Source organism: Procambarus clarkii, chromosome 71 (assembly GCF_040958095.1).
Source record: "Procambarus clarkii isolate CNS0578487 chromosome 71, FALCON_Pclarkii_2.0, whole genome shotgun sequence".
NCBI lineage: Eukaryota > Metazoa > Arthropoda > Malacostraca > Decapoda > Cambaridae > Procambarus > Procambarus clarkii.
In genome coordinates this window covers 13,715,969-13,743,512 of record NC_091220.1, presented here as the reverse complement: position 1 = coordinate 13,743,512, position 27,544 = coordinate 13,715,969, and the positions used below count along the sequence as shown (strand labels likewise).

The 27,544-nt window shown below is 41.0% G+C and overlaps 1 protein-coding gene across 4 annotated transcripts in view; it reads right to left on the bottom strand.

Annotated features, from left to right (window-relative positions):
* LOC123745666 (afadin) overlaps positions 1–27,544 on the bottom strand; it is a 356,634-nt gene that overhangs the window by 220,238 nt on the left and 108,852 nt on the right. For all 4 annotated transcript variants that reach the window (XM_069312044.1, XM_069312042.1, XM_069312045.1 and 1 more), the window contains exons 3-8: positions 22,266–22,458; positions 21,542–21,666; positions 18,388–18,571; positions 13,537–13,676; positions 9,730–9,873; positions 6,621–6,735 (exon numbers count right to left, since the gene is read on the bottom strand). In XM_069312044.1, coding sequence (XP_069168145.1) covers positions 6,621–6,735; positions 9,730–9,873; positions 13,537–13,676; positions 18,388–18,571; positions 21,542–21,666; positions 22,266–22,458 — 901 coding nt within the window. The remainder of the gene's footprint in view (positions 1–6,620; positions 6,736–9,729; positions 9,874–13,536; positions 13,677–18,387; positions 18,572–21,541; positions 21,667–22,265; positions 22,459–27,544) is intronic.

Here is a 27,544-nt window from a genome sequence, read left to right as displayed (position 1 = left end):
GTCTGAGGTATGAGCTACGAGGAGAGACAACGGGAATTAAACCTCACTTCGTTGGAAGACAGAAGAGTTAGGGGGGACATGATCACCACATTCAAGATCCTCAAGGGAATCGACAGGGTTGATAAAGACAGGCTGTTTAACACAAGGGGCACACACACTAGGGGACACAGGTGGAAACTGAGTGCCCAAATGAGCCACAGAGATATTAGAAAGAACTTTTTTAGTGTCAGAGTGGTTGAGAAATGGAATGCATTAGGAAGTGATGTGGTGGAGGCTGACTCCATACACAGTTTCAAGTGTAGATATGATAGAGCCCAGTAGGCTCAGGAACCTGTACACCTGTTGATTGACAGTTGAGAGGCGGGACCAAAGGGCCAGAGCTCAACCCCCGCAAGCACAACTAGGTGAGTACACACACACACGCACACGCACTAACCAGCCCCTCAGGTTGCTAGTAGTGTTCACATGTGATGGGCCGCCACCTACATATTCACCACACACCAGGTGAGGGGTAAAGGTCTTGTGTCAACAGTAAGGGCCGCTCCTGGTCATGCAAAGTTAAGCTTTCAAACAATGTTTGAAAGCTGTGGAGGCAGGAAGGAGCATGGTGGTGGTGGTGGTGAGGGAGGAGCATGGTGGTGGTGGTGAGGGAGGAGCATGGTGGTGAGGGAGGAGGATGGTGGTGAGGGAGGAGGATGGTGGTGAGGGAGGAGGATGGTGGTGGTGGTGAGGGAGGAGGATGGTGGTGGTGGTGAGGGAGGAGGAGGGTGGTGGTGAGGGAGGAGGATGATATTGGTGGTGAGGGAGGAGGATGGTGGTGGTGGTGAGGGAGGAGGATGGTGGTAGTGTTACGTCACTACTGACTGGTCACAAAAGTCTAGGGACTGGTCATGCCAAGTTAACATGTGACACTAGTGAGCCAGACCAACGGGAGCCGGTTGGCCGAGCGGACAGCACGCTGGACTTGTGATCCTGTGGTACTGGGTTCGATCCCAGGCACAGGGGAGAAACAATGGGCAGAGTTTCTTTCACCCTATGCCTCTGTTACCTAGCAGTAAATTAGGTACCTGGGTGTTAGTCAGCTGTCACTGGCTGCTTCCTGGGGGTGGAGGCCTGGTCGAGGACCGGGCCGCGGGGACACTAAAAAGCCCCGAAATCATTTCAAGATAACCTCAAGATCACACACACCACCACTGCAGACCAAAGTGGCCAAGTGGGCTACACGGCCAAGTAGCCAAAGTAACACCAGGTTACTTTGGATGGTCACAACCATCCAGACACAAGTACTGTATAACAATATCAATGCAAAAATGCCATTTGGCTAGACAGTCATTGCAGGTATTAAATGGTACTACATTGACCAGTTGCAATAGGCGCCATACTTTCATTTTCAAACTTGGGTAATTTAGGATTCCATCGACTCTAGGCAGCACTGTCGAGATACTGAATGTGCACCTGTTGCATCTTCTTGAGGTTATCTTGAGATGATTTCGGGGCTTTAGTGTCCTCGCGGCCCGGTCCTCGACCAGGCCTCCACCCCCAGGAAGCAGCCCGTGACAGCTGACTAACACCCAGGTACCTAATTTACTGCTAGGTAACAGGGGCATAGGATGAAAGAAACTCTGCCCATTGTTTCTCGCCAGCGCCTGGGATCGAACCCAGGACCACAAGATCACAAGTCCCGCGTGCTGTCCAATCGGCCGACCGGCTCATGTGAAGCATGTGCATGAAGACATAAATATTACAAATTTATAAGGAATCCCTACCAGAGAGACCGAACACTAGCAGCAGCTGTCGTAGCTACCCTCACCATCCTCTCCCATCACAATTATGTCCATCACAACACCAACTTAAAACACCAGACGATGAAACAGCAAAACATTAAGCTTAGCTCGCTCACTCTCACATGAGGCTCTACAAATTTACCACAAACATTTCTTATAAGAAGTCTGACTGAACGCTTGGCTGAAAGTCTGGCTGATTTGGCCTTCAACCAAGAGACCTGATCAGATCCTGACGAAAATGATCATTACAATCACTAGCTGGTGCAGGCCATTCAGCCATATCAACCAGCCAGCCATATCAACCAGCCAGCCATATCAACCAGCCAGCCATATCAACCAGCCAGCCATTTCAACCAGCCAGCCATTTCAACCAGCCAGCCAACAAAGCCACACAGTCCAGCCAGCCAGCCAGCCTGCCAAGCCAGCCAAGCCAGGTAACCAGTCAAGCCAACTAGAGGAGCCACCGGATTGCAAAGCATTTAAAACTCTGCAAATATTTATCTTGCTCATAATAAAATGCCTGCAGGCACTTACAAGTTTATAGTCCCAAGAGCTATTTCCTGGAGTGACAAGTTTTGGGGTAAGAAATGCCGTCCAACTTGGCGCACTTACACAGTCAGCAGCCTCCTGGGTCTTCAAAACTTGAGGCTGCAAGCTCAACAATTACAGGGGCGCTCTTATTTTATATTACAATCTGCAAGTATCTTTATAATATATATATATATATATATATATATATATATATATATATATATATATATATATATATATATATATATTATAAAATATAATATTTTTATATTATATTTTATAAAATATAAAATATTATTTATGGAATATATAAAATATTATTTACGGAATTTATTAATCCGTTAAATATGGGACGCGTTGGTACAAACTAAAGCAATGTAATACAGTATCAGTGAATTTAACATCAACCTCGATAGGTAGGTTAGGTGCGTTGCTTCGATTCATACGGGTGAGAATTTTATTATCATATTTAGGTAATCTGCATTTAAGATGCTGCCCTAGACTATATGAAGAGTTTTGTAGTGTGTTAACAGCTAGCTACATGTCAACAAAATCCTCATTTTGCAGGATGGTCAGTCATACAGTCATGTCTGCAATGGCAAACTTTGGGTGCAGCATAAGGATATTCACGGGAGTGAATGAAGTGGTTTTTTTTTAACACGTATAGGTGAAGGAGGACCCTACAGCAGAGAGACTCTTGGGATGTTTTATGCCGAGTTTCATTTTCAATTAAAAAAAAAGTAGTGGTCCTGCTATCATAAACAATGGCTTTCAGGAGCTATACAGCCTAATATCACACAGAATACATTCATGCTCATACATATGTATTGTAGTCTCCAAGATGATAAATATTCGAGATAATGAATTGAAAATATGCAAAACTAACAAACACAACTGTTGCCATTGTGTACCACTCGCCAGTTTTAACTTTTATTTGTTATTTTGCAAAAAGGCATTTTCAATTTTAGTCAATTGAATAAGATATTTAAACCAATTTACTCTGAAAAGGAACATATCACACTACAAAAATTATCTACGAAAAGTAATTTAAAAAGCACACTAATATCCCCACCCCAAAAGAAATCTATGAAAGGGATAAAGTTAATTAAAGAAGCACTAGAAGTAAGGAGGCAATACCCAACACGACCACATTTCCAGATTCAAAATTCTCTCAACCCTTGTGAACCCTGGCACCAGGGGTGGTATGGTAGGGAGGGGGGGGGGAGAAGGGAATGGCAGGGGGGGGGGAGGGAGAAGGGAACGGCAGGGGGAGAGGGGAGAAGAGAATGGCAGGGGGGGGGAGGGGAGAAGAGAATGGCAGGGGGGGGGAGGAGAGAAGAGAATGGCAGGGGGGGGAGGGGAGAAGAGAATGGCAGGGGTGGGGGGGGTAAGGGAATGGCATGGTGAGGAGTGATAGAAGGAGAAAATAAAGAGTGCCAGGAGGGTATAGTGGGTGGCAGGAAGGTGTAGTAGGTGGCAGAGAAGTGTAAAGTATGGCAAGTTGAAATGGGATTAGCAGAGGGAGTAGTTGGTGTTTGGTGTGAAAAGGTGGTGGCTGGTGGAATAGAATTGGAAGCAAAGGAATAGCTGGGGCAAGAAGAGGGTGTTGCGGGAATACAACAACAACAACAACAACAACAACAAAAAAGCCACTTCCAGTTCAGTTATTATGAAACAGTCTGACTGTAGCTAGTAGGAGCCGGACTATCAAAGCTGGAAGATCCTAATTGTACAACTACACTTCATTAGTGATTCTTACACTTGCATCCTTCCGCTTCACATGCAACCTGCAAAGCAAACTCAAGTTTTTTTTCATTCAACTTTTATGTTATTCCGTGAGGGATAAAGTGGTTGAGAGGTTGTGTAAACATCCCATGAGGGGAGCTGAATGTTAAGTGTTGTAGTAGGTTGGTAAAAACTAGCCACAGCCTCGTTAGTTGCCCAAGACAATGGTTTTAGGACCCGCCATGTGCGGCACTAGAAAAATATAACTGAAGCTTTTGTTGGTATGTAGAGGCCAATGTGTGTAGGTTTATTTTTATTGTTCTCTCGGTCCAGCCTTCTTACCCTTCTTTTCCTGCTGTCTTACTTTCCCCTACTTCTTTGACCATTGAGTTAGTCCATCTAGACCTATGCTTTACATTTGACATTCTTCAGAGTATCATCCAAAAGTAATCTTCCAGAAAGTGTAAGTTGGTCACAGTACAGAAAAATACAACAGAAGATATGGTTGCACTTCAAATAAATCATAAAATGATGGTAAAATCATTCTGGCAACTAAAGGAAAGAGAATGTGGTGAGAACTTTAATTTATTCTGTATACAGTAATGTACATCTCTCAAGATTGCGTTCCTGTGGGCTATTCAGTCAAGTATGTTCAGCACCAAATTAAAATTAGATTTTACTCAGCACAGATGGCTTTCACAACTTTAAAATATGCAAACCACTCCCATGATGTAATTAACAAGCCAAAGGCTTAATGTCCCTGTCAAGGCCACCAGAGATTGTGGTCTTCTGGTAAATTTAGGCAAATTTACGTAATTCTTTGGAATGAACCAAAGTTGTCAGAGTGATCAACTTGGAGTTTGTTATAAAGTTGTTTGTTATTCAGCTGACCTTAATTTACACGTCAGTTCCTTCACGGCCTTTCAGGTATTGTCTTCAGGCTGGAACCTTACAATCAATGCTCCACTGAGCTTCAGAGTGGACTAACTCAACCTATGAATTATTTATTACCAAGACCTCCCTCACGAGCGTGCCCTGCCACCCCTCCTCATAAATCGTTGACTGTATTGTATTCCTTTGTTTATTTTAGAACCTATAAAGCTTAATCCCATTTAAATACAGAAATAGCAACCAACCAGCACCTGCCTAAATCACAGTCTCAACCAGTAGCAGCCTAAATCTGTATTCTCTTGAGCGCAGACAGGAGAGATAGATACATAATTTACACATGGAAAGTATTAGAGGGGCTGGTACCAAACCTGCACACAGAAATAACACCACATGAGACCAGAAGGCATGGAAGGATGTACAGAATACCCCCATTGAAAAGCAGAGGTGCAACAGGTAGTCTGGGAGAGAACTCTATCAACATCAGAGACCCGAGACTGTTCAACACACTTCCACTACACATAACAGACATAACTGGCTGACCCCCTCACAGTGTTCAAGAGAGAACTTGATAAGCACCTCCAAAGAATACTTGATCAACCAGGCTGTGACTCATATGTCAGGCTGCGAGCAGCTGTGTCCAACAGCCTGGTTGTCCAGTCCAGCAACGAGAGGCCTGGTCGAGGACCGGGCCACGGGGACGCTAAGCCCTGAAATCATCTCAAGGTAACCAAGGGGCAATGTTGCAATGTTACAAATCATGTTCCTTCAAGTCATCAATCTTTAAGGCAACATATCATGTACCATAATTTTATCCTTTCTCCACCTGTTCCATCTTACACAACAAAATGGAGAAAGCACATTACTGCACTACTGAACTTAAGCAATATTTAACATATTGAAACAAAAACAGGCATTGTGACAAATATTCACCATATATTTAAGTGCATTTTTGTACATAATAAAAGTTAACTTAGGTTTGCTGATGAGAGCACAAAGTGATGACAATGATGCAAAGTAATTATAGTATACTATTCTCACAAAAATGAGAACAGAATTTACAGACAACAAGGTTACCAACAAATCACATAACCTAAGCCAGTCCTAACTGACACCGATAACCGCTTGGGCTCAGTCATGTATACGCTCTGGAAGCTTGCACTTATTTTCTGATGGATCTTGTCATTGTTGGAGTTAGGCAAAAGCAACCAATCAGTAGCCTACATTAAAATGTAAAATGTATATACAGCACTGTAGTATAGGTACAGCAAAGTATGCAATCCCAGTACTCCTTTGTTACAACCTATAGAATATGTTGTAACAAAGATACAAAACTTTTTTCTACTCCCCGCCCCGAGTCCGGCCTGAGGCCAGGCTTCCTGACTCCTACTGTGGGAAAACATAAGGAAAACCTTATGCCTTCTGAAAATACTAAAATTCATTTTCTCTAGAGGTGATAGCTCCCACAGGGAACAAAGCATCAACATTAAATTTAGATCGTTCATACTTAACAGTCCTTTATCCATGCATAAGTTTTAACTGTTACTACACACTATTCTCACACTATCCACACACTATTCTCAGAGTACTTTCCTTCTGCACACTATTTTCTTTATTTATTTTGTATTTCTGTCTGATGAACATTAGTATAAAATAAACAACATATTGAACATCAACATAAAATGTACTTACCTCTGGAAGGTGGATGATTCATAAGAATAGCCAGTGGACACTCGTCATCATCAAGGATATATTCTTTAAGTGGGGATGTAGGTCCTCCATAGCCATCTTCAATGCCTATGACAGTCTGTAAATGTAAGCCAAACAACAATTACCTACAAAACATATACTCAACAACGAGTGTTTAAAATTTTCTAAATTTATCAATAAATGATTACATAAGGATGTAAGTCAGACTTGTAAAATCCTTATGGTATGCTTGAAAGAGATCTTGTTGGCGTTAAATACTAGAGTACAGTACCTGAATATTGTGATCATCGGACTGTTTTCTACATATAGTATTCATCAACCCCCATTTTAAATAAAGTGCACAAGAGAGATTATAAATTTCAGATTGACGCTAGTGCATTTCCTGTAGTATTTCAAGACATTAGTTTTGTGCATTAGTTTAATGTTTATTGTAATTAAATAGTTTCATGCTTTTATCCAAAATCATTTACTTTTTTCTGTTATAAAAGTGGACGAGTTGTTTCAGCACAAGATTATCTTAACACCTCGCAAGATACTTCACACTTTTTTTTTACTCTACGCCTGATCTTCCTCTTCAGTTCTTTTGATAATTGCTACTTGAAATGCAGTCCCAAATTTATTTCTTCCATACACACACTACTCCAAGACATGATCATTTTATTATATAAAGTACAATGCTTTGAGTACATATGAAAAAGCACCTTTCTGAGCATGACTTCGTTGCACCATAAAGCAAGCTTCTTTCTGATCCCTTTGGACCAGATCCTGCAATGTCAGAGCAAACCAGTAAACCTACCTACACTGGCCCAACAAGAATTAGGTCAACCACTCAGAAAAGCAGCTTAGAAACACACCCTTAAATATAAGGCATCAGTGAGCAAGTATTACAAAAAAAAGTGATGGAAACAAGATGTCACTAGCCCAATAACCGGTGACAAGGATCAACAGAAAAACTCAAAAGCTTAGGATTCTCAAACAAAGAAGAAACATACAAATTGATGAAGAAAGGTTTGACCAGGCAAACTCCAACAATGCATCGGAAGAATGAGTGTTGAAGTAAAAATTATCAAATTGTCAAAAATGACAGCTAGAGAGAGATGTAAACCAAAGTCGAGATGCAGGGGTTTTGCAGAGCTGGCAAAAAGAAGCTATTGAATTAGACATAAGCTGAATATCAGTCAAAAGCCAAAGTAAGGAAAAATTGAAAATGAAGATTTCTTCTTATTCAGCTGCTTTGGCAGAGACACTGCAACACTGCTTTTCTTCAATCTCATATGTCCTCCATTCTTAAAACTTAGTATACACTGTAGAGCCACCTTCTATATCCATCTTTCCCATGCCTCACTGGAGCCTGCCTGGTCTTCTAACAAGATGTTAAACTTTCTTAGCCCTGATAGAGTCAGGGCCTTCTCATTTGTGAATACATTCAAAATTTAATTAATACTTCAATATTTTTATTTCTTTAAGCTCTTGCTATGGGCTGTGTCAATGAATCTAGTGCTCTCGTTTGGACATTTGACTTCCTTAGTTTTGGTCATGGAGATATTTTGTATCTCCTTTCTAATTCTTCATTCATATATTCATCTTCATTCAAGGAGAATGTATTTTCATGGGCAATATTTGGCGAGGGTTTGGTTTGTATGTCAAGTTTGTAGCAAACCACATTATCTTTAAAGTGCTAGCTACTTATCCCCATACATAATCACTAATGACACCTGGAATCATATTCACTAACCATTTATGACATCTGTAATTATATTATACATGTTTACCAAGATTTCCATGAATCCCTTACGACATCTAAAAGTAACTAACGAGCTTTCCATCCGGTCAAATGATGATCGACTTGCCAAGTGAAGAGCAAGCTGTCAAACACAAGATCAGGTGGACACAAAACGCAATCAAGAATACAGCATTGTCAGTCTAATTCCAATCCTCACACCAGACACTACAAGCCTCACTATAGAGCAGACAGGCAAATCCAAGTCTTATTCAAGCTACCTGCTCTCACCCTCTCTCACCTGAGCTCTCTACTCTTGCCCCCATTCAAGCACTCCATCCCCAGCCTTGCTCAAGCTCTCTGCTCTCTGCTCCAGGCCTCACATGAGCTCTCTGCTTCAGGTTACATTCAGCACTACGTCCTACACAAGCATCCTCATCTTAACCTATCAGAACACGTCATCCGACTGCTGTAACCTAACCATTTTAAATAGTCATAAAAAACCATCATACTATTTGAATGTTGTCATCCAAAATTGCATATGTTATAGTTCATGATGTTCTGTGTCCAGTGGCAGTTTTATGCTGTTTTTTCTTGACTTCTAAGCATTCCAATTCAGAGCTCCTCTGCTAATCTCAGGGCTCTGGTCCTGTGTACTAAAGAATGCATTTCAAAACTGCATCACAGAGTGATCAAAATTAATCACAGGCTGTAGAAATTCATCACCCTCATGGCCCTTTTTTTTTCATTTCCTATTCTGACATTCAAACACAAAGGGGTTCTGGAAATAGATCCACATGTTTGAATCTCTTTACCCTTCCAAAGTTCCCCTCCTTTGCCACCTTGGGGAAGTTGTCTTTCAGATTTCCATCTTCACTGATCACAGGATTTGTGTACAAAGATGCACGGTAGAGGTGCCACTGGATGCCCCCCTACTCCTCTCCATCTTTTTTTGATACCATTCTACAGCCCAGGTGTTATATTCCATGGTTGCTTCTGGGCCCTCTTTTCTGTCCCCTCTTTCCTGGGTTTGGGGTGGCTTGCTCGGTTCAATAGACAGATGCATAATAAAATGCAATACGGTAATATAAATGTAAAGAAATTATAGCAGCATAAATATGAATACAAATTTTACTAAAAGTATCCAAGAACAGCAGACGATGAGTCACAATAACGTAGCTGAAGATATGATGAACCAACCACACACCAGAAGATGAAGAAACAATGTCATATCAAGACGACTGTGACTTGATACGTTTTATCAAGTCGTATTACATTCGACTTGATAATGGTTCATGATGGATTAAAACGTTGTTTCTTCACCTCCTGGTGTGTGGTTTGGTCATCCTATCCAAGAACTATTACACTAACCTGCACCAGACAATAATTATTGGGATCTTCTTTATAAAGGCCATATTTATCTAACATTTCTCCCACCACACTGAGAGCGTTATCTCGGATAGACAGGAGTAGCGTCTTATAAGGCACATCAGGACGGAGAGATTCACCATAAATCTGGAAAAATAAAATAGCAATTTTAGCCATAGAAATTAAAAGTAATCTCTTTGACTTTTTTCTAGTTAATAATTACTATTACTAAACACTGTTTAATAGATTATTATAGTTGAATTTAATTTTGCATGGTTTTGCAAAATCAAGTTTTTTTTAATTGAAATTATCTTAAGAATAGAGTTGTGCACTCCCATTTCACTTGCAGTTGAGTTTGTGCACTTACATAATAATAATACTGCTACTGAATACTGTACAAGCCATATTACATAATGGGTCAAGTAGATGCTAAAATTATCTGTAGGAGGAGGAAGTTCTAACACAGAAATCAAGAGTAATAAAATAAAAAATAAAGAAAATAGGTAAGACAGGAGCGTTTACTTCAGAGGAAAAATATAAGTGACAAACGCTCCGGACAAATCTCACTTCACCGTTACACACAGAAATCACAATAGCGTGATGCATCAAATGAACAAATCCACAAGGACCGTGACGATGCTCTAGGACATGGGTTCGAACCCTCGTCACGGCCCTTGTGGATTAGCTCGCTTCTCCGTGTTTCAAAATATCGCTAACATTAAATAGCAAAAGAATTTCTGACCGATGTACTAATGTAGATCTTGTGTAGTTTGATTTAGATAGATGTAGCTCTAACTACGATCTTATTTGTGTGTGTTTTCACTGTACCGATAATGGCTAGAATGTGAAATAAACTGAATAATAACTGCCACCAGCAATCACATCCAAACAGATCAAGCCAGATGTTATCTAGCATGTGTGTTTATATAACTGCCTCACCTAGTGGAGAAATGCTGGTGTAGAGTGAAGGTGTCATACATATTTGGCCGACACATTTGCATTGGATTCTATTAATATCCTTCTATGCCTGACTGAGGGAGGTTACCTTGAGATGATTTTGGGGCTTAGCATCTCCGCGGCCCGGTCGTCGACCAGGCCTCCGCCGGTCGACCAGGCGTCAACCGACGGAGGTCTTTATTTTGCCTGATTATTTTATTCATCTTTATTGAACAATAAAGGAGGATCAATTCAGTTCAGAAATTTTACAAAAGATAACAATGGAAATTGAGCTATTGCATACTGGAAGGAAGATGAGACAACAGAAACCTATACAGGGGTGAATGAATTCAAGCCACAGACCCAAAAACACACCCACAGTAAAATGAAGGATGCCAACTCATGTCGGAAAAGCAGATAAGATAACTTGCCAGTACAGAGCTACAAACTCTTAGAAGGGAGGAACTAAATCCAGAAGTGGAACAAAAGGCCACCATGGACCCTCCTCTTGACAACCCCAATGTCCTGTGAACTTCACAGATCACAGTGATAGCCTACCTCCTCATTGGAACTAGTCTCTCTCTAGAGGAAACAGACAAGGTGGCATCCAGAAAAGCCTCTAGAGTCCTAGAAGACCAGTCTCAAAACACAAGGAAATTAATCAAAGAGATAATGTCCCCTAGCTTTTATCACATCCCGGGGAGGGGCAGCCCCCCATGCCACCTCTGCAAACTCCGTAGCTGTCAAAGCCAGCATCCTCAGGCCAAACTTAGTGAAACTCCAGCTGTTTCTAAAGACTTTCACCAAATATAATTATGCCCAGCAGTCAATAAATGGCAACTACAGTACTTTAACAGCTTGGTAATTTGGTTTTTGGTTATCCAAATTTCCTAATATGTACTGTAATCCAAATTAATCATGTTTAAGTTTTAACCTTTTTAACTCAAACAGGAATTCAGATTACCGAGATTTCTTACCTACTGATAGAAGGATCAATAGACCATACAGGCCACATGACAAACAACAGGAAAAGCCATCAGGGCCTAAGAACACCAGAATACATATCTGATAACTGTAAACTGCAGTGGCAGTTATGGAATTAGAGAGAGAAAACATAATGACATGGCTGATTATACACACAAGACAAAGAAACCTTACAGAAATGAGGGACACTGGCATCTCATTGAAGCAGACACCAAGTTACACTTAAGACCATTAGGGAGGGAGGGCAAAAGACATCATGGATTACAAAAAATCTTGCACACAATCAAAGCATGCCTTCAGCTAAAGAGAGAGATTCCTAACACACAAACGACCAAAGCCAGCACAATAAGTTTGAATGTGCACAAGCACACATTCCAAAGGCTCTCTTCCCAATCAATAGCTTTTGCAGGAAGAACCTTGCCCAAAAGCAAGGCGACTCTGAGAGGAGACGGCCTCTAGAGCAGGAAGTCAGCAATACCCCTGAAGTTATCTCTGGTGGGGTACAAGGAGAGACAAGCAAACTCCAGAGAATATAATACTAGCTTCAGTTGAAGCAATATGGAATGCTAGAGCACATATATGATGGGTAGCATGAACATAATCCTAAATCAGTAAATAGAAACAATGCAATGAATGACCCATTGATGAATGAATGTTCCAAGCAAATCCAGCATCACTTAACTGAAAATAAGATGCAGATGACAGACTTAGAAGAGGCTACAGGTATTGAACAAATGTACTAGGTGGAAGAATGTGGTCTGGGTTCTCCTGGTGGCAGTTGTGCACAGCATGGTTAGGGTACTTGTCCCACAGCAACAATCATTTGTTTTGTTTACCTCACGGGTGCCTAATATCATTCAAGATGATGCTCGTTTGGTTACACCTGTGTTTTTGGTGTATTTTTCCTAGTTTTGTGGTTGACGTCTGATTACTTCACTTCATACTGAGAGCCAGAGTTAAGCTTGGCGAACTACTGAGGGGCCCACCCAGAAATGGAAAATAAAATGTGAATCAAGTGACATACTGTAATGCAACGAGGATTTCAATCTTATTAATTATTAGAAACACTGTGTTAATACAATATGTTAGTAATGTATTATACATATATGCAGACAGCTTTAAGGAAGAATTCAAATTTCAAAATGCAGTACTATATGCAGAATATAAAGTTAAGAAATACATGTAAGGTACAGTAATTACATTCTTAGTACATATTGGCTAATTTGCTGATGTAACCAGCAATTTATCTGGGTAAATTCTTCCTTCAAATCTTTATTAAGGATAATCACATTTAATCTATTCACATTAGGTATTAATGAGCAATAAATATTTTTTCAGTTCTTAACCACTGTACTTCGCAGAGCGCCCTAAGGCACTCTAAGAGCTGTGCTATTTTTTTAATTAGGCAATATTCTAATGTTTTTTAATGTTTTCATCACTTTATCTTGAGATCTTGAGGTTATCTTGAGATGATTTCGGGGCTTTAGTGTCCCCGCGGCCCGGTCCTCGACCAGGCCTCCACCCCCAGGAAGCAGCCCGTGACAGCTGACTAACTCCCAGGTACCTATTTACTGCTAGGTAACAGGGGCATTTAGGGTGAAAGAAACTTTGCCCATTTGTTTCTGCCTCGTGCGGGAATCGAACCCGCGCCACAGAATTACGAGTCCTGCGCGCTATCCACCAGGCTACGAGGCCCCCAATTTCAAAACACTTTGTGTTTTGAAATGAAAATGGTTGAGTTTGGAAACATTGACATTAACTTTACCTGAACATTTATAAAAAATTAAAATATGTCTTTGACAATTGAACTATCAAGTTTTTTTCCGAAACCAGGTGTGCAGTGCAGTGGTTAAGAGAATTCTCTGTGTATCTTCTCATGCATGTGCTTACCTTCAGAGTGCCACCTGTATCAGGCCCACCATCTTTACTTCGGAACTGTTGCAGTTTTTTCTCCAGTTTCTGAGCTCTTCTTCGTCTCATCACAGCCTCAGGATTACTGATGCTACGTGTGAAACTTGTTTCTGGTAACTCTGAAATGATGTGTAAATAAAACTAATTTTAAAACTACAGTAATTACAAAGAGGTAAATAGAATGTAAACGATATTGTCAGAGAAACAAATCATCAAGATACATAGTAACTGCTGTTCCTGTTCTTATGGTTTTGTTTTTCCGCACGTACTTCAGTGTCCTGGGGCCAGATTCACGAAGCAGTTACGCAAGCACTTACGAACCTGTACATCTTTTCTCAATCTTTGGCGGCTTTGTTTATAATTATTAAACAGTTAATGAGCTCCGAAGCACTAGGAGGCTGTTTACAACAATAACAAAAGTTGATTGGGACATTTCCATGCTAGTAAACTGTTTAATAAATGTAACCAAAGCTGTCAAAAATTGAGGAAAGGTGTAAACATTCCTAAGTACTTGCATAACTGCTTCAGGAATCTGGCCCCTGGAATTTAAGTATGGATTGCTAACACCCACCATCCCTATATACATAGCTGACATAGCACAACATAGCTGACACTTGATAGTTAGCATTCCGGTAGTTTACACTGACAATTGTCTTCTTTATCTATATTGTAAAATAAGTTTTGAGAGTTCTTTGACTGCCCAAGATTGGCCTCTGCCTTGCTTATCTGACAATAACTTGAACAGTCAGACTGTTGCTTGCAGCAGCCCACAATTGTGTTACAACTTGGTTGATATGGCCCTTGCTGCAGGAACTTTTCCAAGTACCTCTTGAAATCATCTACTGTTGTTCTGACAATATTTCTTTTATTTGATGGAAGAAGGGTGAAGAGCTATGAGCATTTAATAATCATACTGTATTCTCTATTTGTGATTACGACTCCTCTACTCTTCACTGCCCATACTCGTCATTTTTATCACAATTTGGGCTCCAGTATGTTTGGGTCCTACATTTAAATAGCTTCAATGTATATATTAGGTGATACCTTTCTTGTCTCCTTTCCAGTGAGAACACGTTGAGTGCTTTGAGATGGTCCCAGTAATTTTACTATTATACTACAATTACATCTTATCACTTGGAAGTTAATTGTCATAATAAGGCTAACAGGTGATGAGTTAGGTGTGAGAGCAGCACATGGTACCCGCCTAGTTGTGCTTGAGGGGGTTGAGTTTTGGCTCTTTGGTCCTGCCTCATCCATCAATCTACTGGTGTACAGATTCCTGAGCTTCTTGAGCTCTATCATATCTACATTTGAAACTGTGTATGGAGTCAGTCTCCACCACATCACTTCCTAGTACATTTCATTTACTAACTACTCTGACACTGAATAAGTTTTTTCTAATATATCTGTGGCACATTTGGGTACTCGGCTTCCACCTGTGTCCTCTTGTGCATGTATCACCCGTGTTAAATGACTGTAGTATGGTATGGTTGCTACATGTCTAATATTTTGGGTGCAATATAACCTGATCAGGATGTAAGCTTGGGAAGGAAACAGTGGGAGACTAGGTGGATATTAAACAACTCTGTCTTATAACCCCAAATTAAAATCCTCGCCTATTTTTATCACCATTTTCATCCATGTTCTGCTATTTATACAAAATGACTTCACTGCCATCAATAAAGTGCCTCCCATCCCACAGATCTTCAAAATCTCCCACAATGCTTCAAGGTCATTATCAAAAGTATTTTATAAATCTGAAAGCCAGCATACAACTTTCTCCCTTTTGTTATAAATTAAAAAAGAAAAAAAAAATCCAACCTATATGCAGTACCTCTCCTTACTAATTACATTCTTTCTCCTTCCCTATCCTACATATTGTTCTCTTAATGTTTAACATTGCATACACGTTTCCTGGAATATTAAGTAAGCTAATCTCCCAATAGTTCCCACATTCTTTCCTAGTGCCTTTTCCTTAAACATAGGAACTATGATGGTTTTAGTTTAGTTACCCAGAACTCTGTTCTCCAGCCATGCCATCTGATATACATCTAACACTATATTCTCCATCACCTCACTCGATACTTAGAGTTTCTCACCACATTTGTGGTCTCCCGTCTTCACCTCTTGGGTTAGGTGCATTGGTTTAAAGGGGGACAGTGAGCTTGCATTAACATTCAGAAACTGGAGACCTGTTGGCTTATACTAATGTGCAACAATGCAAACTAACCTGTCATAAACCAACCTGTCATGAGAGACTTGGCACTAAGGCCCCACCTGATTTTATGGGGTGGAATTTGACTCTTGACAATTTGGATGCCTTATTGCATGGTAGGTTGTGGAGTTTATTCCTTTCCTGTTACCAGTTCAGCCTTCATTTGCTTTCTTAATCTAATTGGATCTTGTGTTCTGTCATTTTTCTTCTGATGCATTTCTTTCCTTATGTTACTCTTCACAGATATTTAGCTTTTGTTTATCATGGTAGCTTCCTCTCATCTGGTCCTGTGGAGCCACTATATTGCTGTTTCAGTTAGAACTTCCCTAGCCTAGTCTCTAATTCAAGTGATGGTGTGTCCACTGATTATGAGCTTCTTATGGGCGAGCAGCCGCGTCCAACAGCCTGGTTGACCAGTCAGGTAACAAGGAGGCCTGGTCAACGACCGGGCCGCGGGGTCGCTAAGTCCCGAAAACACCTCAAGGTAACTTCAACAACCAAGGTTGTTGTTCTTTAAGGACCTCAAGCAAACTATTTCTGTTGATTTTCATAACTAAATAGCAGGTCAGCAAGCTCTAGCTCTGTACATCTGTTTTCTCAACAGAAACAGGGCCAAGTCTCGTTTATATTAACCTTTGCCTAAATGATGGTTCATACCCTACTTCTCAGCTGGTTTGTAAGAGTGGTTGACCCGAGTTAACTGCATGTATAACTTCAAGAGTGCACGACATGTGACACTGATGGTGATCTTTGTGATATCCAGATCTGTGATATCTTCAAGAGTGTGCACCATGCGACACTGATGGGCGATCTCTGATATCCAGTTCCATCATCAGAGCTTGGAAGGAAATTATGGAAGTGAAATTTTCACAGCACATTTGCAGCCAGGTTCCTCTTTCTCATTACCTATCTGTACTGGTTGTGAGTTGCACTGGGCTTACCTGTTCAGGTAAGCCCCTCAAATTCTGACTGGGGTTTGATGCCTTTATGTGGAGCTTTTTTATTACACTATTTTTGCTGCCTTCTTTCGTTCTGCTTCTTCAGGGACTTTTGATGCACAGGTTAGTCTCATCTATTTTTTTTTATTTTCTTGTTTGGAAATTTAACTTTTTTTTTATTTTGCATTTTTTCTTAGGGAGCATTTGATTGGAAAAGCTCAAAGCTTTGCATTTGCATGTGTATGAAAAGCCTCTTTCTGAGCAGGACACTTGATTGCTCCTATTGCATCCTTTGTGACCCTGCTTCCCATGAAAAGAGATGTCATTTGCATCAAGAAGAACATGAGGCTCTTGTTAAAAGATCCCATTTTGATGGTGGTGCACTTGTCTAGTGGTGGTTTGTGGCAATGAAGTAACGATCAATGTGGCAGATAGTGAGAGTGACACTTGGTGGTCTCTATGATGCCAAGTAGGGGTTTGAAGGACTTGAAATTTATTTGACTGGACTTATAAGAGGTTATTCAAACCTGGATAAACTCTTCAGTGTTTCCCTAGCACAATTAAAACTTTACTGGGATATTTAAAAAAGATTACTGTTGCACCAAAGCAGAATATCAAACTGCCCTGAATTTCCGTAATCTAGTCCAGTAGAATAAGGCAGGATCACACCTTAGAGAGCCACCGAGAATTCTGCTCAGAAAGCCGCTTTTCACAAGTCCTCAAAGTCTTATTTTTCCAAACCACAATTACAATCATTAGCAGGTGTGTTTTGTACTGTAGTACATAATATCACGAGGCAGGTGCCAAGTTAGTATGCCCCACAATTTAGGCCACAATCTTGCATCAAGTATAGAAATACTGTACTGTACATACATACAATGCAATTATTTTTGTACTAAAAATCGTGCATTACAATAACCTAACAGAAGGATTTCAAGAAAATAATAAGACAAACAGTAATAAGTTATAAGTTACAAATTATTCACTGGTCATAATACAAGTAAAACTGATGTATTTTGCTATCTTTATCACTGAAGTTGTAATAACTGGAAATATATGGTCAATGAAATCCAATGCAGACTATACAGTACTTTCTACAAACCATGATTATTGGATACTATTTTGTAATGCCTTTCAGTGATGGCACACCCTACAGGCAGGATTCCATATCAAATACCAGAAAAAACCAAATCATTCATGATTTCTCAAGAATATTTTTATGACAAAAGGATTGACAAAAAACAAAACTACATTGAACAAATCCACAAGGGCCGTGAGGGTTCCAACCTATATCCGAGAGAATCCCAGACGCTGCCTTAATCGACTGAGCTACGACATGGTTAAAAGAATTGCAACCAGAAGTTCTACTGACCTTATAAGAGGCAAGTAATACTTTTAACCAAGTCTTAGCTCAGTCGATTAAGGCAACGTTTGGGATCCTCTTGGACGTAGCTTTGAACCCTCATCATGGCCTTTGTGGATTTGTTCATTTGATGCATCACGCTATTGATTTCTGTGTGTGGTGTAAAACTACACTATATGCCTCACCACAAAATATCCATTAGGCAAAACAATAATACCCGTAGAAACTTTGTATGAAATTCTACATATCTTGAGATGATACAACTACAAAGTGATGCCTATACTGTACTGATAATTTTTGCAAGTCAAACAAACCTGTATATAATTTTTCTGCCACTGACGAGTCGGCTTCATTTGCTTCGTTTGCTCTACGCAGTTTCTCTTGCTTCTTAAGTTCTTTTTTCTCACGTTTGGATAATTTACGCTGGAATGGCTGCTCTTTGGTTGGTATGGGTGTGGTAGGGTGAGGGGGTAGAGTGTTGACTAATGTAGAACCACCCTGCAAAAGTACATTGTGATTAGGTCGAGACTTTTAGGCCTGCTAAGGGAAAAATTATCACAATTTAATTAATTTAATCTTATAAATCACTTTCTAAGCCTTCTTAAGTAAAGGTTTTGTGCCAAATAATTAGCATTTTATCTCGAAAGCAAAACTACATCCATGTATCTAAAGTGTATTATATAATTCTATATACAGTAGTACAATATTTGGAATGTTCAGGTAGCTAATTTTACACCTACTCGCATTGCAAAACCTGCTTTATTTAATTCATTAGTCATGATTCTAATGTGAATTAGTACACATTAAGTACATTTAAAACATATTATTTTACTGTTACATTGCAAACATGAAAACAGTGAATTATAAGCAAGCCACTGTGTTGTGCTGCAATCACAGCATCTCAAGATGAGTCAGATATTTACTGATGATAAGCAACCATCACACACTCATCACCCGAACAGGAGTTCCCAGAAGTGTCACCCGCCCACACTAATACCAGGAGTGGTGCAGGTCAGTATTAGTTCCTCTCTCACTGTTTTCCTCTCACACCATTCAAAATATATGTGCACACTAGTCACTCTTAGTAGTGGCCTTTCAATTTTAGCTCTTGGAGACTTTTATAATAAAACTGAGTGGATGGAATGTCTCATTTTGAATGTATCTTTTAACATTCACTCCAATTTCTTCCATCATAATATCTTCCCACCACATAAAAGCAGGAAGTGGGGTAGTGATGACTATGGTGGCATGCATGTTTGTACCGATTTTACATGCAGAAAAGTAGTTAATAAGAGTATATTTATAAGAAATACAATATGACTGGGTGTGTATTCAGCTGCAAAGATGAGCTACCAATTTAACAACAAAATCAGTGTGAAGTCTCTGGTCCTGACCAGTCCAAATAAATGAGGTTCAACAGAATTTAAAACCTTGAAGTCATCGACTTTGTTCTAGGAATACCTCCCCCCTTCCCACCCCCTCAACAGTGGCTGGAGCTCCCCACTTCCACAACCTGAGGTTACATTGTGGTTATGTTGAGACTGTTCCCCACAGCTCTGAGGCCCACCACCCAGCCTGAGCAGACCTCTTGGTTATCATGTCTTACACAGGCATTCTTATCCTTCCAGAAGCCATACAACCAAAATGCCATTGACAAACCCAAGAATTTACACAAGGTGGGGGTCGCAGGATTATTTAAACCTCTTATTTCTGTACTGAAGGTATCCATTTGGTTTTGCTTGTTAATTTCTTAAAATAAGCATGAATATCTCATTAAAAGCAAAATACTAGTTACAGATATTATATAAATCATCATATGTTTATCAGAAAGTGACTGGAGTGGTCCTCAAGACGTTTATTAATATTCATTTAGTATTCTTACAGCCATGCACAAGTGCTTGCTTCCAGTGTGTGTTCAGCATGATGTAGTAAATGTTCAGCATATTGCCTAGGTGTTTATGTAGACATTGTGAGAAAAATGGGTGTAGATATAGAAATGCCTCAATTATTGAAACACATCCTGCCTGTACCACCAAGGATCAGAGTCAAGAATCACTTGGGATGAGAGGCGAGGTTGCCTTGATGTGTTTTCGGGGTTTAGCGTCCCGGTGGCCCGGTCGTCGACCAGGCCTCCTCGTTGCTGGACTGGTCAACCAGGCTGTTGGACACAGCTGCTCACAGCCTGATGTATGAATCACAGCCTGGTTGATCAGGTATCCTTTGGAGGTGCTTATCCAGTTCTCTCTTGAACACTGAGGGGTCGGCCAGTTATGCCCCTTATGTGTAGTGGAAGCATGTTGAACAGTCTCGGGCCTCTGATGTTGATATTGTTCTCTCTCAGAGTACCTATTCCTCCTTTGCTCTTCAATGAGGGGTATTCTGCACATCCTGCCATGCCTTCTGGTCTCATGTGATGTTATTTCTGTGTACAGGTTTGGGACCAGCCCTTCTACTATTTTCCACATGTAAATTATTCTCTCTCCTGCCTGCACTCAAGAGATAATAGGCATCAGTGGGACTTTTAATTAGTTAGTGCATGTAGATGGCCTGTTTACACCCACCCCTGCATCCATGCTAATTCTCCATTCTCAATGTTTATCTTATAGTGGTAACAGAGCAAAGTTACTTGCTACAGACCAGGCTTGTTATCAATGCCATTGCAGCCTCAAAAATTCTTAGTACCCTTATAAATAATAATTGTTTATTCAAGTAAAAAGTACATGCATACAAGATGAGTTACAAACAGAATGTTGGATTTCTAGATAGAACTAGTACATACTATGCCTAGAGTCACTAATATGCACAGTGTTTCGGGTAAGTAACTCAGGATGGTGTCGACTCATTGCTCATTAGAAATGTACCTGGACCACTTTTCTGACATCTATTTTGTTGAGTGCACATGTAGACTTTTGCCACAATTGACCATCATTTTTCATCATCTCCAGCACTATCAAGAAAAAATCTGTAATGCCTTTCACAGTCATTAGTATCAACCTTCTAAGTAAATTAGCATCATTTAGTGTAATCATGGAGTACCAATGTTTGTCAGTATTAAGAGAAATACTGGCCCCTTCCAAGTGCTATATAGTCGTAATGGCTTGGCGCCTTCTGATAGTTCCATTCCATCCCATTTAATAAATCAATATACTATAATTAGGCTACTCAAATATCATTTAGATAAAAACTGAAAACCTTAAAGCTTGTGTGTGGATATTATCCATTGTGCACTTTGTTTGCACATTATCCATCGTACACATTCACTCACAGGTAATCTTTGTACCGAAAGTATACGAACATTACGCATCAAGTTAAGAATATTTACGCAACTATTAAAGTAGATAAATCAATGAACATGGAAGAAGGAGAGGAACGTTAGTAGACGTTATCCAGACACTCCGGGGCCCTCTCATCCAGACACTCCGGTTCCCTCTCATCCAGACACTCCGCAGCCCTCACACTTAACGTTACCTCATAAGACAAGCCAAAGTTGTAGAGGTCCATCCGCCGAAGGAGAAACCTGCCCTCCCGGTCATCTTTGTTCCAGTTTAACTGCACCAACAGCGGCTTCTCATCATCCGCCAGTCGACGTTCATCTGTAAAGCAATATGTTCACAGTTATGACAAACCAATCACAAAAACAAGAACCTTCATGCCTCATTACATGTCAGAACAACCGTGGACATCTTCAAGAGAAAACTAGATAGTTCTCTTCAAGGAGTGCCGGACCAACCGGGCTGTGGTGGGTATGTGGGCCTGCGGGCCGCTCCAAGCAACAGCCTGGTGGACCAAACTCTCACAAGTCAAGCCTGGCCTCAGGCCGGGCTTGGGGAGTAGAACTCCCTGAACCCCATCAAGCAGGTATTATGTAAATACTGTATATGTAAATGACGTAGCAATGAAACTGGCGCCAGATTACCAAACTGGTCAAAAACCATATATAATTACCGGACTGAAAGGTTGTGTTATTGGATATTTATTTCTCAAACTATAAACTCTCAAGTCTACCAGCAAATTCAATCACTTGGAGACCTCCTTATGGGCAACAATAACCATTTTAGCCAAGTAGCATAACACAAAGTTAGAAACCCGTGACACACGTTTTTCACATTAAAACTAGCAACCACCTACGGGGCTATTCATGCCCGTGCAACCTCTTATGGAGGCTTGATCAACCAACCAATCAATCACTCACCTCCGTTTTCGTGTATCTCGTAGAGCGCGTACTCGGGGATGGAGAGCATGCGCATATCCGGCCGGAACTTCTCGACCAGCGTCTCAATGACGTAGCGGGAGTTAGCGGTGCTGGGGACCCGGATGCACTTCGTGGCCACCTTCTGCCCGGAGTCTTGGAAGTAGAACCGCATCACCCCGTGGAACTCCAGCTCCTGAGAACCACACAAACTTGTTAATTACATTGTAAACATTACCGCAGACTTAATTAAAAAGCACACACACATACAAGACATCAAAGTTTATAGAAAATACAATACAATACAATTTTATTTAGGTAAGGTACATACATACAATAAATTTATACAAGGATTGGTTGACTTATAGGTAGAGCTAGTACATACAATGCCTAAAGCCACTATTACGCAAAGCGTTTCGGGCATAAAACAACATATATAATCTGAGGCACATTTGATGTAAACTCATACGCATGATAAAGGTTAAATAAAGCACTGGGGCCAGATTCACGAAGCAGTTACGCAAGCACTTACGAACGTGTACATCTTTCTTCAATTTTTGACGGCTTTGGTTACATTTATTAAACAGTTTACAAGCATGAAAACTTGTCAATTAACTGTTGTTATTGTTATAAACAGCCTCCTGGTGCTTCGGAGCTCATTAACTGTTTAACAATTGTAAACAAAGCTGCCAAAGATTGAGAAAAGATGTACAGGTTCGTAAGTGATTGTGTAACTGCTTCGTGAATCTGGCCACAGGTCAGTAAGATAACGTGTCATGTTTTAAGCAATGTTCACAGAATATAACGTTAACTACGAAAGTTATAACAAAATAAAATACATGTCAATATATCAAGTAATGTGGACCAGACGACCAACTGTGAGATCTGGTCGAAATTGTAAAATTTGTAAAAGGTAATAATTGACACACACACACAGTAACCGTTCCATTTCCTCTCACATCTGGACTGACATTTGAAATTTACAAATTAACCCAAATTTCTGTCGTAGGAAATATTTAACAGCTGCGCTAGGCTGCGTTAGTCGACCAGCTAGCTGGCCCTTTAACTTCATCCCTGACAAATGCAAATAAATAACAGGTGACGGAGAAAGAAGGCAGTTTTCAGAAGTGAAGGATCTGTATTATACCTGTAGTAGGTTTCGCGAGTTTTTGTTTATTTTTAGTTTCAAAGCCTTGTTTAGTGATACCATGTTACCTGGAACATACCTGGAGTGTGTTTCGGGAGTTCTTCTACTCTTCAAACCCGGCTCGAGGCCAGGTTCGACTTGTGGTAACTTGGTCCACCAGGCTGTTGCTTGGAGCGGCCCGCAGGCCCACATATCCATTACAGCCTGGTTGGTCCGGCACTTTTTGCAAGAACTTATCTAAGTGCCTCTTGAATACATCCACCTTTGTTCCAGCAATATTTATAATGCTTGCTGGGAGGGTGTTGAACACCTGTGAACCTCTAATGTTCAGACAGTATATTATTTGATACCTTTCTCGTCTCCTTTCCACATAGTACATTTTGAAACGGTACCGAGCAGTACTCAAGACGGGACAACACCAGTGACTTAAATAGTGTTAGCATTGCTGTGGCGTCTCTGGATTTGAACGTTTTCATAATTCATTCCTTCGCTGTGGTGGGTATGTGGGCCTGCGGGCGGCTCCAAGCAACAGCCTGGTGGACCAAACTCTCACAAGTCAAGCCTGGCCTCTGGCCGGGCTTGGGGAGTAGAACAACTACCAGGAACCCATCAACCAGGTATCAACCAGGTATCCATTTTTGTGACCGCCGCTATATTTGCTCGGTTATGTTCACTAAATGTCAGGTCGTCAAACATCATAATTCCCAGATCTTTACACAATAATTTTACACATAATAATAACTATTAATTAATAGTTAATAATAACTTTTACACATAATTTCCCAGATCTTGCTTTCCTTCTATAAGTTGGTCTGAGTGTGTCCTGTACCCTGTGCTCCGTTTAAGTTCCTCGTTTACACCCTACCTCAGTACCTGGTTGATACCTGGTTAATGGGGTTCTGAGAGTTCTTCTACTGCCCAAGCCCGGCCTGAGGCCAGGCTTGACTTGTGAGAGTTTGGTCCACCAGGCTGTTGCTTGGAGCGGCCCGCAGGCCCACATACCCATCACAGCCCGGTTGGTCCGGCACTCCTTGAAGAAAACAATCTAGTTTTCTCCTGAAGATGTCCACGGTTGTTCCGGCAATATTTCTTATAGTCGCTGGGAGGACGTTGAACAACCGCGGACCTCTGATGTTTATACAGTGTTCTCTGATCAATCCTATGTTCAGCCCACCTGGAACTTATCACCGTGAAACATCATGTTATTTTCAGTTGCCCAATCGAAAACTTTATTTATATCTGCCTTGTAGTCTTTCAGTGTATTCTACAGTGGCAAATTTCATGCTGATTTTTGTTTCATCTGCTACACCTGCATGTTCCGTTAGGCTGTTGTTTCCAGCGGCCTGAAAGCCCACATGTCGAATATAACTACCCTCCCTCTTGCCTCTTCTCCCTCCCCTTCCTTCCCCTCCCTCTTGCCTCTTCTCCCTCCCCTTCCTTCCTTCCCCTCCCTCCTTCCCCATTATCTTCCCCAATAGGCAACAGCTGCTCGAGTATCAGTCCACAGGCACCGCTCCTGTGCCAGGTAAGTCCACTACGGGCTCACCATAGCCCGTACTACTTGGAACTTGTTCCGAGTAGCTGAATCTATAACAACAACAACAGTAACAGTCAATCAACGTCATTGCAGCCCATCTTGCTAAAATTATAGTAGTGTATTATAAAACTGAAAACTGAAGTTTTTGAAAACATTGAAATATTTTTCGTGAATCTGGCCCTAGGTGTGCTAGGCCAGGTGCGCGAGGCCAGGTGCGCGAGGCCAGGTGCGCGAGGCCAGGTGCGCGAGGCCAGGTGTCTCAAGCGCAGAAGGGATCAGTATTCTGTAATATTTGCTGGTGTCGAGGACTCGCCATTCTGTAACATTTGCCTGGTGACTCACGGAGGAGAGTGGAGGTCACCTATTTTCCCCGCTCCCACTCTGTGGTTACCTTTGTGTCTCTCCACTGACTTTCCCAGCCGAGTTTGGCGAATATATTTTACCGACACGTGCACCCCCATCCCCCGCTCTCACACACACACACACACACACAGAATTAGGTATGATAGGGAAATGGGACAGGAGTCATTGCTGTAAACAACCGATGGCTGGAAAGGCGGGATCCAAGAGTCAATGCTCGATCCTGCAAGCACAAATAGGTGAGTATACACACTAGAAGGGAGTGCCTAAGCAGCAACAACAACAAAAGCAGAGCTACTGTGATGGGAAGGCCTTAGAATGGCGAGATGTCACCTGCGGAGTCCCACAGGGCTCTGTATTCTGCCCGATCCTGTTTTCTGATCTACGCACACCATCTTCCAAACGGCACATGCACATCTTTCCAACAATTAACCAGCCATCTTTCATTATCACTATCAAGAAGCAACGTCTGCAATATCTTTCACAGCCATCAGTATCAACCTCCTAAGTAAATTAGCATCATTAAGTGTAAACATGCATTACTAATGTCTGAGGAATTGACAGGGTCGATTAAGACAAACTAGTTAGCACGGGTGATGCACGAACTAGGAAAGACAGGTGGAAACTATGTCCCCAAATTAGCCACAGAGACGTTAGAAACAATCGTTTTCGGTGTCAGAGTAGTTAACAAATAGTTAACATCACTAGAGAGTGATGTAGTGGAGGCAAACTAAATACAGTTTCAAGTGTAGATATGATAAAGAGCCCAATAGGCTCAGGAATCTGAACAAATCAAGTCAAAGGCTTTATTCATAAATGGTTGTACATTATAATTGCGACAGTTTACACAAAATACAGTTCATTAATTACAGAAGTCACAACAACAACAAGGAGACCCTCTCCTTACCACAATCATAACCTTAATTGGTAACAACTTGTACAAATCATTACAACATTGGACTAAACAGGTTTACAGTAGCCTAAATCAAACTTACATACTAGGCATAAAGTGAGCAAACTAAACCTAACTTGTTAGGCAATCACCTAACAATCTGAAAGCTTGTATTGTAATGCCAGATTCAACAGGATCCTACATCAACAGATTCAACAGGACCCTACATCAACAGATTCAACAGGACCCTACATCAACAGATTCAACAGGACCCTACATCAACAGATTCAACAGGACCCTACATCAACAGATTCAACAGGACCCTACATCAACAGATTCAACAGGACCCTACATCAACAGATTCAACAGGACCCTACATCAACAGATTCAACAGGACCCTACATCAACAGATTCAACAGGACCCTACATCAACAGATTCAACAGGACCCTACATCAACAGATTCAACAGGACCCTACATCAACAGATTCAACAGGACCCTACATCAACAGATTCAACAGGACCCTACATCAACAGATTCAACAGGACCCTACATCAACAGATTCAACAGGACCCTACATCAACAGATTCAACAGGACCCTACATCAACAGATTCAACAGGACCCTACATCAACAGATTCAACAGGACCCTACACCAACAGATTCAACAGGACCCTACACCAACAGATTCAACAGGACCCTACACCAACAGATTCATCAGGACCCTACATCAACAGATTCAACAGGACCCTACATCAACAGATTGAACAGGACCCTACATCAACAGATTCAACAGGACCCTACATCAACAGGACCCTACATCAACAGATTCAACAGGACCCTACATCAACAGATTCAACAGGACCCTACATCAACAGATTCAACAGGACCCTACATCAACAGATTCAACAGGACCCTACATCAACAGATTCTAGGCCTCAACACACATCTCACGGCATTCAACACGCCACAATTGGCGCCAAAATGCCTGCCAGTAATCCATCTATGGCAGGAATTCCTTCATAGTTCAAAATATTCAGCTGGGATCTCCTTGCTTATATATATATATTACCTAACAATATACATTGTTTAACATATATTATTTGATGTATTTCTAAATGATATCAATTGTACATCGTTTATAAGTTTATAGATTTTCTTCAAATGATATAATTAGTTCGTGAATGATTTCCTTGCAATGAGTGCGAGGATGGAGACACTAAGATCTATCTAGCATATTCCGTCTATTGGATAAACATCCACACTTGTGCAAAGAAATCCACAAGGGCTGTGACGAGGATTCGAACCTGCGTCCGAGAGCATCCCTTATAAGTGTTACACTAACTAG